This window comes from Sciurus vulgaris, assembly GCF_902686455.1.
Source record: "Sciurus vulgaris genome assembly, chromosome: 9".
NCBI classification, from domain to species: domain Eukaryota; kingdom Metazoa; phylum Chordata; class Mammalia; order Rodentia; family Sciuridae; genus Sciurus; species Sciurus vulgaris.
The window spans coordinates 64,926,611-64,946,961 of NC_136469.1; the positions used below are offsets into that span (position 1 = coordinate 64,926,611).

At 32.3% G+C, this 20,351-nt stretch overlaps 1 protein-coding gene and 1 long non-coding RNA gene across 22 annotated transcripts in view; one reads left to right on the top strand and one right to left on the bottom strand.

Annotated features, from left to right (window-relative positions):
* LOC306670175 overlaps positions 1-20,351 on the top strand; it is a 165,812-nt gene that overhangs the window by 116,587 nt on the left and 28,874 nt on the right. The window lies entirely within an intron of this gene.
* Positions 1-20,351, bottom strand: part of PDLIM5 (PDZ and LIM domain 5) — a 225,055-nt gene that overhangs the window by 74,524 nt on the left and 130,180 nt on the right. For 5 of the 21 annotated variants that reach the window (XM_079154759.1, XM_079154747.1, XM_079154744.1 and 2 more), the window contains exons 4-9: positions 20,184-20,226; positions 17,955-18,373; positions 11,055-11,069; positions 8,735-8,752; positions 8,293-8,465; positions 7,920-7,956 (exon numbers count right to left, since the gene is read on the bottom strand). In XM_079154759.1, coding sequence (XP_079010885.1) covers positions 7,920-7,956; positions 8,293-8,465; positions 8,735-8,752; positions 11,055-11,069; positions 17,955-18,373; positions 20,184-20,226 — 705 coding nt within the window. Of the gene's footprint in view, positions 1-6,263; positions 7,365-7,919; positions 7,957-8,292; positions 8,466-8,734; positions 8,753-11,054; positions 11,070-14,894; positions 14,912-17,954; positions 18,374-20,183; positions 20,227-20,351 lie in introns of those variants that run through there. The other 16 variants (XM_079154750.1, XM_079154761.1, XM_079154762.1 and 13 more) reach the window with 10 other exon arrangements.

Consider the following 20,351-nt stretch of genomic DNA (forward strand, 5'->3'; position numbering starts at 1 on the left):
TAATCAAATAACTTTATTGAGTTATTTAATCTCTCTAAAGATGAAAACAGAATTAGTTCAAACAGCATCATAATAGAAGGGTTACTAGTCTAATAAAATTCTGCTTCTAAAAAACTGGGTGTATATTTTGGATTACTGAAAGTCAACCATGAATACCGCAAATATTGATTTTTATGAATTTTTATGATTTTATGATTTTTATGAATAAAAGATCATGATACATGGTAATAATCCAAGTTTAATTTAGTAAAACATACAAACACTTCCAGAATTAAAGAATTAAACAATTTATTTGGATGTGAAAATGCACAGAATAGTTAGGAACTATGTTCCTTGCCTCAAAAACCTGAAAGTACTATTCTCATAAGAACTGAAGTGTAATAATTACTTATATTCAATAGATGGCGATGTTTATATTGCAGTCATCAATCCATAAAAACTTGAATAAAACAGTGTAATCCAGAAAATGATGGCAGATCAAGTACAAATGTTCCATATTTTGCAACTAACAAAAATTATTTAATTGTATATTCATTTTTATTGAACCTGTGATATTTTTTCTATGCTGGCCAATATATTTTGTGGAAATATCTATGATGGTATCAGGTTCTCAGGGGCCATTTTTTAAAAAAAATACATTTTTAAAAATTAGGCTGTGCTGTGGAGGTGTTGGTGTTTTATCTTTTGGGGACAAGTACGATAGTTAATTCTTACCTCATAAAAATATTTGAAAATATCAGATCAGGGAATGATTCCCACTTCCATCGTATAGCACATGAAGAATAGTAGTTTTGAGAAATAACTATGCAACTGACATGTGTCTTTGTAAGGATATTTAACAAGTGATTTAACATGTTGTGAAACACAAAAATAATGAAGACATGGGATCAGTGAGCAAATTGTGTTTCTTCATCTGTATAAAAAATATAAAAGGGGTTATATGAATATCTATGAACAAATTGAAATTTTAAAAAACTCATAAAACAGTATGTTTGGAAATATTTATGTCATTTCTCTTGCTAAATTGCCAATGAATATACAAAGTTGAAAGGTTTTTGTTTAAAAGTAACAAGATTTATTCTTACAGTGCCAAAATTCCATTCTGATGCCCATCAGTTACAAACCATGTGGCAATTATTTAGTGCTATTGGACAGCCTGTAAGAGTGTATTTCCCTACCATAATTGTTTGAGTTTTGTGCAGTATAACTGGTGGCCTGAGTTTGAATTGATTTTTTGCCAAAGAAAGAAGCAGTCAGTCTTTTCTTAGTATTTTAATTCTTTGAAAATTGGGAAGTCATATCATTTATTATTATTAAGTATAATACATGAAAAATTAGAATCCATTATTCCTTAGCAAAGGAATAAAAGAAAGGCTGATAAAAGTATGTTCTGATCACAATGATTTTAGATAGTTTTGCTAAACTAAAATGCTACTCTATATTTTATACAGACCATTGAAATATTAAAAAATTCAAACTGCATATTAAATTAATACTTCCATAGATTAGAAACTGAAAAAATGAGATCAAGAAAAAACATCTTTTAATTTAAAATTAATTGTACTGTTTGATAAAATTATGTTTTAAGTATACACATTTTTAAAGATAATTATTTTTTAACAATATTTCTTAGTTATAGATGGATATAATGTCTTTTTATTTTTATTTTATTTTTTATGTGGTGCTGAGGAGCAAACCCAGAGCCTCGCACATGGGAGGCCAGCACTTCGCCAGCGAGCTACAGCCCCAACCTAAAATAATTATTTTTAAGTGAAATTTTATAGCCTCCCAAATGACTCTCCTCTAGTAGAAGACTTATTACTATCATTATTTCTATTATTAATATGTTATTAACAAGATGGTGTTACTTTATTTATTTCTTTGTATTTGTAGTGCCAGGGATTGAACCCAGGACCGCATGCATACTAGTCATGTGCTCTACCAGTGAGCTGCATCCCCCCACAACTCTGCTTCTTTTAAATGTCGTAGAACAGATTCTTGACTTCAAACATTTGCTTAGAAATGAAAAATTTATTTCTGCTGTTTTTCCAATTAAAGCATTCACTAAGCATCTCATAGTCTTGTTTCTAAGATTACTTATTTTCTCCTCCCAGGAGTCTCCAAAAACCCACAGAAGGAGGATTAAGAAACAAATCCTTGGGCTGGGGAGATAGCTCAGTTGGCAGAGTGCTTGCTTTGCAAGCACAAGGCCCCGGGTTCAATCCCCAGCACTGAAAAAATAAAATTAAATTAAAAAATAAAATAAAAATAAAAGAAAGAAACAAATCCTCATTTAATGGATAAAAATCCTTCTGCAGCTATTTAGTAAATGGATAATTCCAGGGAGAAAGTGTTGACTTTAGGCAGTCAGGTTACCCAAAGCACAATTCTTGCTTCAAGCAACTTAAATATGGTTTGACATTTCAATGTAGATATTAATACCTTGACATTTTAATGAAAATTTGACATTATATTGAATCTGCAATTAAAATATTGTATACCATGCTGTAACAAATATTCTTTGAGTTCAACAAGTGGAGGACTGAAAATATAGGCAATTACATACTATCAGTAATTGTTAGTAGCGAACACGGCAGAGGATACTAAAATGCATGCATTTAAAGGGCTCATACTCTAGCTGGGGACAAGGACATGGAGACAAATACATATCACTCAAAGTGTAAAAGCAAGTGCCACAAGAAAGGTAACAACAATGCTTTCGATTCGGTCCAACAAAGTGGTTCTACTCAAGAATAACTTTTTCTTAAATGCTAATCTGTCAAATCAGTTTAAGTACAGAAAAGCAATTGGTATATGTCACACCTCCCAATTAATTTAATCCATAGTGTGAGTAAATTTGGATATAGGTTCCTTGAAGTGGTGATTAAGGTTAAATGAGATCATAATGGTGGGACCCAAATTCAGTGTGACTGTGTCCTCAGACAAGAATAAGAGAATAAAGATGTCTACATATCCTTACCTGCCACTTGTTTTATACTATTCAATCCAGTGAACTAATCCAGAGGAAAGGCCAGATGAGCACACAGTGAGAAAATGGCCATCTCCAAACCAGGAAGAGAGGCTTCAGTTGAAACTAACCCTGCTGGTACCTTGATCTGGGACTTCCAGTCTCCAGAGCTATGAGAAAAATTAATTTCTATTGTTTAAACTCTTGTAACAGAGTTCTATTATACAATATATTCCTAATAAAAGAAAAGACTGAGATGAATTATGTGATCCTAACACCTACCTTCAAGATAACTCACTTCATGTATATACAGACCTTTACTTACACAGTTACAGTTGTATCCAGGAAGAAATAAAATACTTATTGTTTCTTCCAATTTACATAGTATGAAGATTTTTGTCTTTGATAAACTCATACGTTAGAAAGTTAGGATATGTCAACAAATATACATACTATAAATCAGAAAAGAGACGTCAAAAGAGAGTATGTTAGTTCAAAAGTGAGATTATTTGTCCTGTGGTGGTGGAGAGAATGTATGGTAGGTAAGCATGCGTGGCTGAAGTTGTGAGAATGATAAAAACAAAAAAACAAAAAAAGAAAACCTTGAGAGAGAAAACATTTTCACTCAGCCCAGTTATCTTAGTAGTACAATAGTGGAATTTGGTGCTGGATGATTTCTTGTTCACGAGGGCTATTCAGTACATTGTTAAGTCATTTAGTGTACTTAGCTCCCTAGCAGTATCCTCCTGACTTTGTGGTATCTGCATATTACCAAAACATTTCCAAAGGCTACTCAGCAGCTGCATCTCCCCAAGGGGATAACTGGAGGAACACTTATAAGAATGTAAATTTAGAAAACAGCAGATTGTTCAAACAAAAATTACTATGTGGCTGATTAAAGAGTTAATAGGTATGATTCTAAAATGCTAATTATAATAATATTTTAAGCACTGCTTTCCTATTTTAAGTGTTGGAATGAATGATCAGGAAATATTTACTTAGTTTAAGGAATTTTTTTAAATGGAAGAAACAAAAGGAATGAGTCCAAATCATTCTTGCTAGGTTTTCATAGAACTAAAATGTCAAATTCAACACTAAATTATGAAGAATATATGAGATATCAAAATTTTAGATGTCCAAGTTTTATTTTTGTGTAGCTTTATGCATGCTTACAGGACACTATTTCTGTTCCCTACTAATATTACAAACATGTAGTACCTTTATGCCTTCTCTTTTTAGGTCTTCACTGCATCTCAATAAGACAATCAGAAATCAGAACTGGCACTAATTAGATGTGCACTTCATTTAGAAAGCTGATAAACCTCCTTTCTAATTCTACTTGAAAGTAGTGAGAAATGACAAGATAATTTCCCACTTGAAATGCTGTGATAGTCATGGAAATATAAGTTATTTGTCCATATTCTTAAGAACGATGCTTTTAGATCATACTTCTCTCTTGTATGTTTCAGACCACACTGACTTTCTAATCTGAGTACTTGCCACACTCCTTTCCACACTGTCTCCTGAGCCTGGAACACAGTCCTCAAATCATCACTCAGCTGACTTCTCCACTCTGAAGAGGCACAGCATTGAGGTCATCTGCTCCGATCTCCATATAATCTAAAGTAATCCTGCCCTGCCTAAGCCAAATTTCTTTCATATTAGCCTATTTCCTTATCTTGCTAACAAAATTGCCTTTGCTCATCTTTCTTGTATATTTATCTATTATTCACTACTGTACCTGTAATACATAGAGTAGTGCCTGGCATTTAAGTATTTAGTAATCACTAACTTGGAAGAATGAATACCAACAATGAATGAATATTTATGATTCATATGATTTAAAATACACATCAGAAAGACAATAATTGTAAAATTATTAGGGGGAAACCATATCATTTTGTATTTTTTAATAATACTGAATAGTAAATGGAAGTCCTATTTTGTATCCTAATATCATAACTTCTATTCAACAAGCTCTAAAATGTTTCTATATGTGAGCCTTCCTAAATAGCATAATCATGTACAAAATAAATGTTTCTGTTTCTATAATGTATTTTTTTTGAGGTGGTAAAAAAGACACATTTCATCTTCTGACTGGTACAACAACACTGTTAAGAAAAAAATGTTCAAAATTCTTTAAGAGTAACTTCTCAACTTTACTTTTAAAAAAGGCCTAGGATAAAGCCTGTATAAGAGATACAACAAAAATAAGAAGCTTTTATAATTTTTGGCTAGTTTTTAAGCTAGGAATATAAGATGTCCCAGAAGATTCACTGAGCTCAGGAATTTAAATTCTGACAAGGTCAAATGAAACGTCCTTTGTGATCCTGGTTGAACATTTATCCTTCTACTCAAATATGAATCATTTAATTAATCTAAGTCTGTTCTTATGATGACACATGAAACATTTTAATTAGACATGGTATTAAATTCTCATTTTCAATAGTACCTATTTCAAGCTACAAAGTTTTATATATGTTCTCTTGTATTAGGAAAAATTTTTTTTATTTACTAAATTCTTTCTAGTAGTTCTATCAACTCTGTAGTTATTTTAGAAACCTGGTTCTTGGTGGAAAATTCTGTGTTAATTCTCCCACATCATTTATTTTTATGTGACTTTAATTCAATCTTCTTTCAAACATTATTTTTTGAGAAAAGAATTATTAGGTAGAAAAAGGCCTGGTATAAAAAAGTAGATTTTATTACAAAGGCCAGAGACAGAGTAATAACTGGAATTGATGTCAGGATCATAAAAGCCCAAGTAGGCAAAACCGCTTAGTGTCTGAAGAACAACTGATGCAATAAAGTTAAAATACCTTACATCCTCATATATAGTGGATGAGCAACAATAAATGCTAGAATTACTTTTTAAATACACTTACCAGGCCAAGTTTTAAATAGCAACCAATCACTAACTAAAATTAATGTTAGTTTTTCTGAGTTATCAGGCAGTTATCCTACTACGGTGACACTCAAGTGTAGAACTCCTGGAAAATGAATCCTTAATGCAGGCAAGAAGTTTCAGTAATCAGTCACAAACATTAATTCTATGTTGTATCATAGTTTAAATGATCATATATGTTATTTACGTAAGATGTTATATTAAGTAATGTAACAACTCAGGAGAAAACAAATGTGGGCCTTTGCCATGTTTTACACTTAGTAATGTCACAAAATTAAAAACATTTTCCAAAAGTAATGTCAAGATAATTAGTGATTTTACCCCTGTGATATGTAACAGGTCCTGAACAGCAAGGTTACTAGCCTCAAGGAAACAGAACAAGTACAAAGCTAAGTTAAAGGCAACTTTATTACAGTAATTTTCCAAACTTCAAACGCATTCATTACTGCATTTAGATCTACTATATAATACATTATATTACAAGGCAGAAAGCACTCCTGGTCAGATTTTTAGCTTCCACATATTGCCCAAAACATTGCTTCCTAAGGATAGCAGTAATACACAGTAGTTTACAACACTAAGTAAAATATTTCTCTGGTATCTCAGAATCATTCACATTGCTATTTGTTTTTTTATTTCCTCTGATTTAAAAATGAAGCAAATCTATCTTTCTATATTTTAATAGCTAACCCCTAGAAATTTCTATACCATAAGAACATCCACCAGCTTAGATATAATTTCTTGGTAGAAAACAGGATTTTAAATCTAACCAAACCAAAAGAACACTGTATTTCCCCATTGTAAACAGGGGTAGAATCTTCTTTCCATGTTTAGAAGCTCTTCTTTATACAACCACACTGAAGAATACCTGTTTTAAAAGATACCTTAATCTATAATGGACACTTATCTAACAAAGTCCTCTATGTTTAATCTTGTCTCCTCATATTTGTGTACTTAGAATAATTTATAAACCAACTTTGACCATTCCATAATAATAAACTTAAAAGTAATCTCAGGAAAAGTAATCACATTTTAAAGGAAGTATTTTCCAAATTAGACAAGGACCCATTACTTATTCATATGCCTCTGCTTCAACCAACCAAACAAACCCAACTTAGGACAAGTTACTACCATAGAAACAAAGGAAACAGATGAAAATCCTCTGATTAGCTCTAGTGTCTTCATTTTTTTTCTTTGATTTTACATTTGTGAGCTACCAAATAGCATAAAACATGTTCATCTTCCTTATTTCCATGACAACAGAAAATTGTTAGGAAGTATAGAAAAGGTTCTATTTTTTCATAAAGCAAATTTAATACAGATTTTGCTATCAAGTTGAAAAAGAAAAAGTGAATGAAAAGGTATATAATGGCTGCTTGGGGGACAAAATTCATAAATCACTGTACGTTAAGAGCACGTGCTGAAACTTCATGGTGCCAGTCACGTAATTTTGTGTATTTGGGACTAAAGACGTGAAGGGGTATCTTTTCCCTGTGGAAATAAGAAAAAGGAAAAAAAAAAAAAAAAAGAGTGATAGAAGAGTCATAAAAAAGAGAAAGGAAAAGACTCTACACTAATTCCATCATGCAGAAAACATGCCTTATAAAAGCTTAATTTCACATAGCTGTTTTGTTAAATAGCAAAGATTTTAAAGGGAGAGCATCTTTAGAAATACAGAAATTAATCTACAGAGCCCTCCTGGAAACAAATTTTTATGCCCAAAATAAAGTGACTCAAGACAACACATGAACTCATTCAGAGAGATATATACCGTTAGCAAAGCACTCCCAATTATAATCTTAAGCCCATTTCTTACCTCAGTACTAAAAAGAATATGCCTTAGACAAAATCCAGACAATATATACTACTTTGAAAATCTGTTAAGTTGTACATTTAGGCCACACTAAAGACACCACAGTTAAATGCTTAGCTTCTATTTGCAAAGACAAAGTGCCATACCATTTATTACACTTGAAAATTTGAAAAACCAAATTAAGACCATTCATGAAAGAAAAGCATTCAATATATAAAAGATATAGAACTTACTTTGCCTTCTTTGTATTATCAGTTTCAGATTCTTTCACTGAAATACAATAATATGCAATATTAGTTTGCCTTTTTTTAACTTCAAAATCTCTTAAGCAATTACCTGTGTCAATCAATATCAAACATTCAAGTTTCGCAGAGCTACTAAGAAAAATTCTACATCATATGCTATTGATTATAACTATTCAATACACCTCCTCTTCTCTATGTAACTCTCCCAGACTGACATCTCATTTGCAGTACCCATATTATGCATAAACTAATTAAAAGTATACAATCCAAGGGTTGTTTTCCAATAACTGCCAAATACACCTAAGTACTATTCTCCGGGGCAAAGAATATAATCCATTAGGATCCCTAGAAGATCACTTACAATGTTCAGTCCCAGTGATCTGGGCAAGGATTCGGAAAGAACGAGACTGAGTTGTTCCAGTCCTTGGACGCCAGTCTTCAGTATCCTCAATCAGTCTCTTCTTGCTGGCATCACTGTGAGTGGGTATGTGATAAAACTCTGTATTACGCTCCACAATGTGTTTTCTTGGTGGGCTGGGGAAAAGATATTTAAAAAATTAAAAACCTTAAATTATATTAAGAGGATAAAATCTCCTCTAGGGAATTATTTATAATTTAAATATTTAATCCTCAATGTTTCTTTTATATAGTTTGTTTATGCAATACTGTCTCAGTCTCAATTTTTTTAAAAAAAAAGTACCTTTCTAAAATAGGCTTAGATTTTCTTTAATAGTTTTTAAAAAATGCACTTAAAATGTTCATATAAACTAACACTGTAAGAAAGTATTCAACAGAAACATTACCGTTTAGGTGGGGTTTTCCTTTTAAATGACAGAAGAAGGCAGCAGAAGAAAGATTCCAACATGAAGAAAAGGAAAGGAAAATAATAAGAGAAAAGAAAACTAGAAGATGAAAAGTCTACAGTAGTCAAAATCAAACAACTGAAAATTACTTCTACCATTCATCTTACGCCATATAAGAAAAAGGCATGAACTATGATTTAACCACAGTTAACCAATACTAGAATGTGTTGGAGTTAATAAAATTAAAAGATCACTTCTTCACCAATCAGAACAGGTTAAACAAGCAATTTTGAAAACAATTTTGAAAAGGGTCAGAATTGTTTTTCTCATTTATGTGTACAGATGTCCTTATCCTAAATAAAATTTGTGCAGGATCAGTATACTGATAATGATTGTGGGATATTAGAAACCACTGAGGTATTTATCAAAAGAAAAGGATTGAAATTTTGGCTCTATCACTTTTCAGATGTATGATTTTGGACAAATCAATGTCACTGAGTATCAGTGTTTTTCATTGATAAAACAAGAATATTACATACAAAGTAGTGTTGTTCTGAGGATTCAATGTAATAGTATGTATCAAAGACAGGTATAAACTACAGAGTTCGAGAACTCTGGGTTTGCTAAGAACATTCAGTTTTCTATTAGCACAGCAAAAAACACTGAAGAATTTACAATGTACCTTATTTTAATACTTTAAGATCTATTGAACATAATAAATACTCCTTGTTTCTATTTCTTCCAAACAGCACAAACACTAACTGTTGGAGTCCACGAATTTAAATTTAAAATTTCAGAAGAGAAAAAGTAATATGAGTCTTGCTAGCAGACTACTGGCCAAAGATTTGTGTAGAGAAAGTGCTTTCAATGTGACCAGATGTGGGTGGCAAGATCTGTCAGGTTTAACTCACTGCTGGAACGAACATCACAGTGCAATCAGCATGTTATGTGACTGCTGTCGTTTTATAACAGTAACACTATCAAAACTGTCCAAGTACACTGGAGTTTTTCCCACATGAAGAACATGACAGAATTAAAGTCAATAACTTTGGCTTTAGAATCAGATCAAGTTGCAAGCACTAAATCCTCCACAAAGTGTGTTCCTGCACAAAGTGTGTTTCACTTCTCTGAGTCTCTTTTTCTATGTGAGACATCTGAATTAAATCTTAAAGTTTATTCTGAGGAATAAATATGATAATGTACATCTTTCTACAGTTTCTAGCCCACAGTAATGATCATCATCATATGTTCTTTTATGATAATCAGAAAAACAATCACAATGAGTCTTCTAAGACTATGGGACATCAGCATATAAAAAGAACAGAATCAATAACATTTATGGATGAAAGGGAAAGACATAATTTATGGTAAGATTTCATGATCCCTGAAGTAAGGTATCTGAAAGATCTTTACTAATATTCAATAAAATCTAGTCCTTTTTAAAATAGAAAAAAAAAAAATCAGAAACTAGGAAATAGGCAGAAATTATTCCATAAACACTATCTTGAGCACATATAAAATAGCTCTTTATCTTATGTAAGTGAAATAGTTTATGTTCGGTTTCTAAATATTATAGTTTTAAACTACTTTATAATTAGTGAATGTAGTTTACTCCTAAATAGTGCTAATTTCAAGTATGACTGTTTTTAAAATCTTTTGTTAGGTTTTTGTCTATAAAAATACAAAACAATGTTTTCAAGCTGACACTAAGAATAATTAAATGAAACAATTTAAGTTGTATTTAGCACAACACACTTGCAAAAAGTATAGTGCAGCTTAGACTCTGTCATTTACCATGGCTAAAGTCTCATGTTAGTGACAGAAAGTTTCTAAACATTTACTTAGCACTTTCTGGTTCTGAGACTCTGACTCCGATGACTATGATTAAGGAAGAGAATAATTTTAATTATTTTTAAAATTACGATTGAGATAGAATATAAACCTAATTCTCAAGAGCAAGTAATTCATTTTAAAACATGAACATTCAAAATTAGCAAGTTAATTCAAATTTTTTTAAAAAATATATAAACTACATCTGTAACTCCAGTGTATGCTGTCCGTAACACTTACCCATCCCATCCCCTCGAAGTTAGTTAGCTTACTAAGTTTTTCCATTGCCAAAGTGTGGGTGTTCCAAACACATCCACTGATTCATAAGAAGTTCTCGGGCACGAAAAGCATGCTTCTTATGCTCCTTAACATTTTTAAGAGTTCTTGTAATGAGATTATATTAACAAGATTTGCTGGTGGTGTTAAGTTGAGAGCAAGATGAAAAGTTACAGAGACACATGATGAAATGAGCCATTAGTTAAGTACTTACATAGTGCCAGGATTACTGAAGAGGAATAATACACACAAGAAAGATGTGATAGAGAAGAAATTGATATTCCCAGGATGATGGACACAAGCAGAGATAAAGAAAAAAAGGAATAAGAGAAAAAAATGAAATAGCAAAATTCAAAGCAATGAATTTAGGTGAAGATGTTATATAAATATCATGCATCAAAATAATCATGCAAATATAGACAAAAATGCACAAATGTTAGACAAAATTTTTTTTACATTACTATTACTAGCACAATAGTCCTACCTGTTTTTATCTCCTAAATACTGAAAATCATTGCAAGTATCAATGCTAGTTCAAGTCTCATATTACTTAATACCAAGAATGATCCTCTATAAAAAATGTCCAGGTTTTTATAAAATTCATTATAAATGGTGTTTCTAACAAAAGGCAGAGAATAAAATAATTTGATAGAACATGCAGAAATAGTTCAGCTTACAATCACTTTTAGAATCAGCAAAGAGTAAAATCTTTCAGTCTCTTATCAGAGAAGTATAATATTAATAGCCAGCGTAATCTCTTTACACACATTATCCTGATCATACACTGCCAGAGAATGCTATACTACTAGAAAATATTTTTTTCTTTTTTTTTTTTCTTTTTGCAGTGCTGGGGATCGAACCCAGGGCCTTGTGCTTGCAAGGCAAGCACTCTACCGACTGAGCTATCTCCCCAGCCCTATTTTTTTCTTAAATGTAAAATGTCTGATGGAAATGTAGGATCATGAGCTGGGGTTGTAGCTCAATGGAAGAGTGTTTGCCTAGCATGTGGGATGCCCTGGGTTTGAATCTCAGCACCGCATATAAATAAAATAAAGGTCCACTGACAACTAACAAAATATTTTAAAAATGTAGGATCATGAATAAGGGGCTCTCTCTCAATCTTCATACTTTTCCCTGTCTCTCATTCTCACCCCGCTCAATCATAAGCAAGTTCCAGTAACTTTAGAATTGGTGTGGGAAATCCACAGTTCTGTATTATCAGTGACATAATTACTTCCCAGAAAAGTGAATCTGATTTGCTATGCTAAAGGAAATGGGTTAATAATACCTAAAGAGAGAGAAGATCAGAACAATTTATTTAATGGGTGCAGTGGCACACACCTGTAATCCCAGCAGCTAGGAAGGCTAAGGCAGGAGGATAGCAAGTTCAAAGCCAGTCTCAGTAACAGGGAGGTGCTAAGCAACTCAGTGAGACTCTGTCATTAAATAAAATACAAAATAAAATAGGGCTGGGGATGTGGCTCAGTGGTCAAGTGCCCCTGAGTTCAATCCCCAGTACCAAAAAAAAAAAAAGCAGTTCATTCACATAGTCTATTAAGGGTAGAAATATTAAAAACAAATACATTGCCATTCCTTTACGGAGAGAGAACAAGACGTAAACGTCGTTTATCAAAGAACAATTTTAGTGTTCTTCCATCCTCCAATTAAATTTAGTCAGAATAAATAAAAAATCATTATAGACATAGTGAGAAAAACTGCCCATCAGCTTTAATGTTTAGAAATCCAGTTTCATAAAGTCAACACATGATTGAGTTCTACTCAGTGAGGGTGGGTCATGCTAATAAGTTGATCTCAATGGTTTGCCTTTATGGACTCTTCCCCAGCCACAACGTAAAGCATTCTCTTCTCTCTCTTGCTATTTTAAACAACAGTTTAAAATAGTTTTGCAAAGTAATCTTTCTAAACAGAGACCAGTTTTAGACATATATATTTAAGTACTTTAAATTGAGGGACAATGTTTTATGTCAACATGAAGTTGCAGGGGGAGGGGTTCTGTGGTGTGGTAAAGGGCACCAAATGAAGGGTGAATTGATTTTAATCCAAAGATGCTAATTTGAATATCAAACAAGTATTTCTATAAATATATTTTTTAATGTGCTCAAATGGAATAGCACAGAGCAGTGGCAAACACATCTCGACAACAGCCAGATAACCTGGTCTTGGCTGTGTTGCCCACTTCCCTGTGCTCTGGGAAAATCATAATCTACAGAAATCTGTGTCCCTCAATTGTGAAATGAACTGCAAATTTTCTGTCCTTTAGATATTTGTGGGGTTTTTTGTTTTTGTTGTTGTTGTTGTTTTGTTTTGTTTTTGGTGGTCCCAGCGATTGAATCCAGGGGTACTTAACTACTGAGCCACATCCCCAGTCCTTTTTATTTTTTATTTTGAGACAGTCTCGCTAAATTGCTGAGGCTGGCTTTGAATTTGGAATCCTCCTGCCTCAGCCTCCTGAGCCATGGGATTACAGATGTGCGACACCACACTTGGCCTCCTTCAGACTTCATGTAAGGGTTCATGTTTAACATATTTGAAGGCACTTTGAAAACTATGCAGACACTGATTGTTGTTGGGATAGATGGCCCTACTACTCAAAAAAGGTACTTTCAAATGAAAGTAGTTTATGCACATGAATTCATTAATAAGCTTCTGATCCAACTCTATAGTCATTAAAAACAAATACTAACTCAAACTAACAAAAATAAGTTCAAGTCATAAGCAGGTGATATAGTGGAAGGCACATCAAAATTTGGCTTTAAAAGACTTAAGCTCAAATCTCAGCTATATCATTTACAAGACACATGACTTGAGAAAATTATGTGCTCTCTCAACATTTAGTTCACATGAGAATGAGATTACATAATATATTCAGAGGCACAGAACAATGCATAGAATACCTAATATACAATGCATAGTAATACCTAACAAATTAATGAATCTGGATCTTGAATTTTTTAACTTGTATTCAATCTATATGCTTAAATTTATTTTTTCAAGTCCCATTTCCCCCCTTTTCAAATCAAATTGTTTGTTATACTGGAATCCAGGAACTAGCCAAAGGTGTTGTTTATAAGAAGTTAACTTTAAAAAGACAATAAATTAGGTTTTCAGGATGTTTTTAATCACACATTGGTGTGCAATATTCCTATATATAAATAACATAAAACTATACAATCAGTGAAACCACCACTGCTTAGAAAGAAGATGCTCTTATAACTCAAAAGTTACAGAATGCCAAGACCAAGTTAGATATCCCATATTACCAATTTTAATTTATAGTGTGGATAAAGAATTCCAACACCTGTCAGAATAATCATAACTTGATTAGTGCAAAAACTATTGCAAGTTCTTATCTCATGTGATTTTTCCTTAGCTTTAAAGCTAATAGTTAACTACTAACCAGTTTAATGTCAATATGAAAAGAACACAAAAACAAGGTTTGAGAGTTATACCAGTGATTCCCAATGCCTATGCTAATTCTTTGTTACATTTAATAACCTAGTAATGATCTCTCTTAACCGGTTTCCATAGTGTATTAACTGTCTATCATCCACACATACAACTGCACATAGAGAGAGCAACATCTTCTAGAAACACTTGTTTGAATCAAAACTCTAGAAAAATCAAAAAGATTCTTGGAGAACTTAATCTAAGAAACACTAATTTTTTATATTAACACATTTTTACATATGCTGTTTACTAATGATACAAATGTTTACGGTTTCTATTCATTATCTTTATCTTCTAACAGTTTTGCTTGATGCAAATTACATTTCCCCCAAGCACTATCTCTTTCCAGCCATTACACAGCAAACCCCACATATATTTAATGATGTAACTTAAACACTATTTATTACTAGAAAGCAATTCACCACAACATAGCAATGCAAACCAAACTTATTCAAAACACTATATGTGGTTATTCTAAATTATTGCTCTTTTGCAAAATTTAATTTTGCAAAATTTAAATTTGCATTCATGCTGTTTACTCATATATAAATCACCATATTTCCTCTCCAGTAATGTGGATACTAACTTTGTCACGTGTGTTTTCTGCAAAAATAAAAGCATTTTAAAATATTACTACTGTGTCATTATTTTTTGTATATTCCAAGACCAGGTTCTTCAAAACACCATATAAAGAACTGTTAGAAGAAACTGCAGTCCAAAAACATTGAAATTAATATAGGATACCAGAGAGACTTACCTTCAGAAAGCAGTGGCACATTATAATGCAAGGACAAATGAAAACAGAAAAGGTAAAGTAGTTAACTACCTGACAGAAAACAGCTTTTGTTCTGCTTTGGAAAATAAAAAGTCCCATTCTGCTTTTCAGAATAAGGAGAGTAGTAGAGAAAACAGAAGGCCAAGACCAATAATGTGGACATGTAGAAGAAAGATTTAAACTTTTTGAGGGGCCTTAATCATTATTACTTATAAGAACGAATAGAATTGCTTACATAGTATTATTATTAAGAAATATTCTATAAATAATATAATTTCTAGATTTCATAATATTAGGATACTTAGCTAATTATTTCTTAGTAATGATGCTCTTTTTTGTGTCTAATGTTTACCAATCCCATACAAATTTGAGAGGGGTGTCTATCAAACTGGCAAACTAGCTAGCCACTTTACATCACTTTCAAAAAAAATCAGTCTTCATGAAACCTTAAGGAAAAGGACAATTCAGGCATTTAACTCTATATCCTTCTGAACTTTTAAATATTTGGTCATGGGTATATGTTATTTCTAAAATAATAATTAATAAAAAGCAACGATTTTCAATATTATAAGAATTTTATTTCTGCCAACATTATAAATATCTGGGATATAGAGGAGTAAAAACTTTGACACCTATGCACAAAAAGTACTTGATAATATCCCCAAACACCTACTCTCCAAGATGACAAGTCAACAACTAGGAAAAGATGTGATTTATTTTTTATTTCTCTAAACATAGTGAGTGAAGGAGCATTACAGATTTGTCTTTGAATTTCACAGATACCATACTTTTGTTTTCAGCATAATCAAGTTTTCCTTGTCCTAACATATGGACAACATTTGAGATCAAGCTATTTTTAAAAACATCCAGTTTGCAAAGGCAAAGCACTAACTTGCTTGTTAATGATGCACAACATGTACTAATCCATTTTCTCCTAAATTTTGCACAATGCTGAACACCAAGCATGTGCTTAATAAATACTTGTTGAATGATTAAGAAGCTACCACAAGGCCCTGAAAGTACATCGCTGCCTTGTTTCAGCTCAAAAATAATAAGTTTTAAATCATTTCAAATTTAACTCCCCAAGTTGTGTTAATTTATTAAGCACAAAATTTAAGCTTGGTTTAAATCTAATACTTTCCTGTACCCTCAATCTGCTTTTTACTTCTACAATTTTCTATTAAAAAGACTTTCTCATAAGTTTCAAGATGTGTTAGGAGAAAAGACTTTGGTGAATACACCGACTTCAGTGGGCTTGTTTTTCTACTGAACTTGGAATTTAATAAACAGTTAACTTCCGTTTCAGTTTGTTGATGGGGCTACCATTTGACAGGCAGCGTCTTTCTTTTCAGATTATCTGCTCTGATTATTCCAAAACCTATTATCTTAAACTGTAGACATACAGAAAAAAAATTACAACCAAACAATTACAAACCAAACCTCAATACCATGTACTGTTCCTCTTCCTCACAGGAAAGAATAAATGACATTCTTTGAAAAACACTAGTTTTCCTCAACATACAGTTTGCTGAAAACAGATGTGTAATATTTTAACTATGGGATTCAAATGAATTAATAACTTATGACATTTTAAGTATACTCCAAAAAAAGGAAAAATAAGGCACGAATTTATAACATCTTCTGCTGAACATTACATATTTAATGTCCATGGGTTTAAATCCATTTATTTTACAAAAATCTTTATAATGTCTCTTATGCTACCTACAGATCCCTTCTTATTTTTCATTACTGTTTACTTTTAAAGAAGAAATCAAAACTTCTGAGCCACCCACAACCACAAAGCCATCTGTACAGCCCAATAGCTATTCCTGCAGAGCTCCTGCACTCTCAGCAGCACCTGGAACCTTGCCACTTCCTTGTTCAAATTCCCAAAGTTACCATGGCAGCAGTGCTGCAGAAAGCATTGCCTCTTCATTATGTGAATTAACATTCTCAGAAGGGATTATATTCAACAAAGATCTATCCACATAATCATTTTAATCATATTTTCTTGGGAACTGACATGGGCAAAAACCATCATGTGTGCAGATTATTTCCCTTCATTTTCCTTTTAACATACATTTTTGTCAAATAAATAAAATCAAAATGATTTTGTGTAAATGGCCTTACCTTAAGGTACCTTTACTGAATCTTTAAATAAATAAAATGATTATAAATGATGGTTGCTGAAATTACAACTGTGGGCTTCAAAAGAGTTAATAACTTCGACTTTTTAAAAATGCATCCTCAAGGAAAACCTATAAGGAAGGAACAAATTTTCAAAAACTTTGGCTAACATTATACATTTGGTGCCCACTGGTTTAAATTCATTCATTTTAGAAAAATCTATATAAGTTTCTGACAGTACCTAAACATCCCTTGTTGTTTTGTCATTACTATTTGCTTTTAAAGAATATTGGTCATGTGTTGCTTCATATAGACATGAGTCAGAAGTTGATTTGTTTTCTGTCTTCTAGACTATTTCATGGGGAGTGAGATCAATTATAATCACACTGTTTAAGCTTTTGGTGAACAATAAAAGGATGGAAAATTTGAAGAAAAAAGATTCAAGATTTGTCTTGCATTATAAGTGCCAGCTGCACAATGTTCTGCCAGATGTTGGAAGAAGAGTTACACAGCATATTACATGGTTCATAACACATCAAAATGTATAATTAGGTTTTGATTAACCTATAATTGCTCTGCAGAAAATATTGTGTATATGTAATATAAGGCCACATGTTAATGAAGCAAACAACTCCATCTTCCTTCAAATAACAGCTGAATGGAGGGGAGGAAGATTCAGAGTTTCTTGGAAATTACCTAAAAGAAGAGTTCTGATAGGAACAGAAAGCACCCTTGGCCACCTACCCATTTTGCTGCTTAATGTCACCCTGGGATCCTCTTCTCTGTTCCTCTGCTAGCTCGTGAGCAGTCTCAGAACACACGCTGGTGACTGTGGTCTGCCGTGGGATATTAACTGCAGTTTTACCAGCATTCAGTGCAGATGAACACTGGTCAGCACTAAGATTGGCATTAACATGCAGTCCAGATGCGGAGAATGGGGGAGGAGTGACAGCAGTCACAGGTGGAGGGGAAGCATGTGATGAAGTGGTTGCATGAGCTGGGGTGAAGGCAGATGATGGTGATGGAATGGATGTGACTTTTGGTGAAGACACAGAACCAAAGGGCCGTGGTGCCTTATTGTAGGCCATGTTGGTTGTGGAAGTGACTTTGGACACAGCAGGAGATGTAATGGGCACAGGTTTAACTACTTCTTTTGATTCTCCCTATGTGAAATAAAAATAAACATACACAAAACACCAAACACATGCAAACATATTCACTGAAATGACTGCATAGCTGACTTTTAAAAAGACAAACACAATCATGTTAGCAGCTCAAATGTCACACACTTCCAGTAAAAACAATGATTTGATATAGCATAACATGCACACTAACTGGTCCCAACATGCATAACACAGAGGCATATACTAAGCATATTTTATTTATAAAATGAAAGGAATTCCAAAATATTTAGTAAACAGAGCAGGAAAACCTCAAAAAGCATAAAGGCCATCTAAGCATCAATTTAGCTATATTACAAAGGAGAAGTTTTAAAATACCCCATAATAAAACATTGCTGAGATGTTTTATTTTAAAATAACCAGAGCCTCAATTATAATTCCATCTTTCAAACATGTTTAATTTCTTTCCACAGTTCAACTACTTGATTCATGCAGAAGCAGTGCATTTCAAACTCTTCCATTTAAAAAGGTGGGGGGGGGGGGATAAGATAATTTTCATCTAACTCAGAAATACACACATTCTAATAAAGACTATGAAATAGTCTTGAATAAAAACTATGAAAGAATAAATAAAGACTTGAATAAAGACTATGAAAAAAACTTAAACAAATGAACAAAACAAAGTCTTTTCTTTCTCCTGTAATTCACGTTCTTCTCTCTCTGAATGTTTTAAGATATGATTCAGAGATAGAATAAAATTCTTTCCCTTTTCCAAAATAAATATTTAATAGTTTCAAGAGGAAAATATTTCCTCATTGCCAGCAGCCAAAGAAAAAACTAACTCATAAGAAAGATCAATTCTTCCTAGGATTACCAGAAATTGTCAATCTTTATCCCAAAGCATATTTACTGATGTTTTTAAAAAATCAGATTAAGCCTCTATAACAATCAAGAATGAATCTCTATTTACTCTACCATCTCAAAAGAAAAATAGTCAAAATGTTAAGAAAACATACAATGACAATTCTATTATGCTTGATTTTAAGAAAAAAGCTAATCTAAATTAATCTTACAAGAAAACTAATTGAGAAAAATAAGTAGCTTAAAGCCTATGTAAATCAATGTAATAGGTAATATAATGAAAAGGCAAAAAATGAGGGAGAAACCTCAAAAATCATAAATCAAATGTATATGAATAATGGTTTGGGACAATTTGAGAATGTATAAGAGAAAAAAAGGGTTACTTTCCAAAAACCTAATCCAAGAATATTGTGAAATGTAATTCTTGGATGTTATTAAAGATTTATTATGATATACATTTTGAGTAACCACTTATTTTTCTTAGCAAATAAATGAATATAGATAGAAAAATTAAAAGTAAATATAAAAGAAATTTGGGTATAAATTATTAAGAACTTACTGGCCTTAGAAATAACTGTTTTATAATAAAGGTACCATTATAAATGATAATTCTGCATGTGCTGATTTCCATTTTCCTCTTTTTATTTTAATTTTTTATTATTTTGGTACCAGGGATTAAATACAGGGGCACTTTACCACTGGGCCATATACCCAACTTTTTTGTTTTGAGAAAGGGTCTCACTAATTGTTCAGTGTCTTGTTAATTTGCTGAGGCTCGCTTTGAACTTGTGATTCTCCTGCCTCAGGCTCCTAAATTGTATAGACATGTGCCACTATGCTCAGCATTTCTTCATTTTTAAGGGAGAAAATGAGGAAAACTGTATTAATACTATAAATTAAATGTCTGTATGGCCTGAGACAAAAACAGAAATTACAGTGGCTCAGGAGGAACAATCATGGGTAACCTAGTGATGCTAGATTAGAAACTTACCTTTGGAACAGAAACTGGCTCAGGTTTAGGTGTTGCAGATGCTCTGGGAGAAAAAGAAGAAGAAAAAAACATTAATTTTTGCAAACCTATAATTTCTTATTAGTGTAATTTTTACTATAATATACTTGGATATGTCATCAGAATTTATATTTTCATAATTCCTAGTTT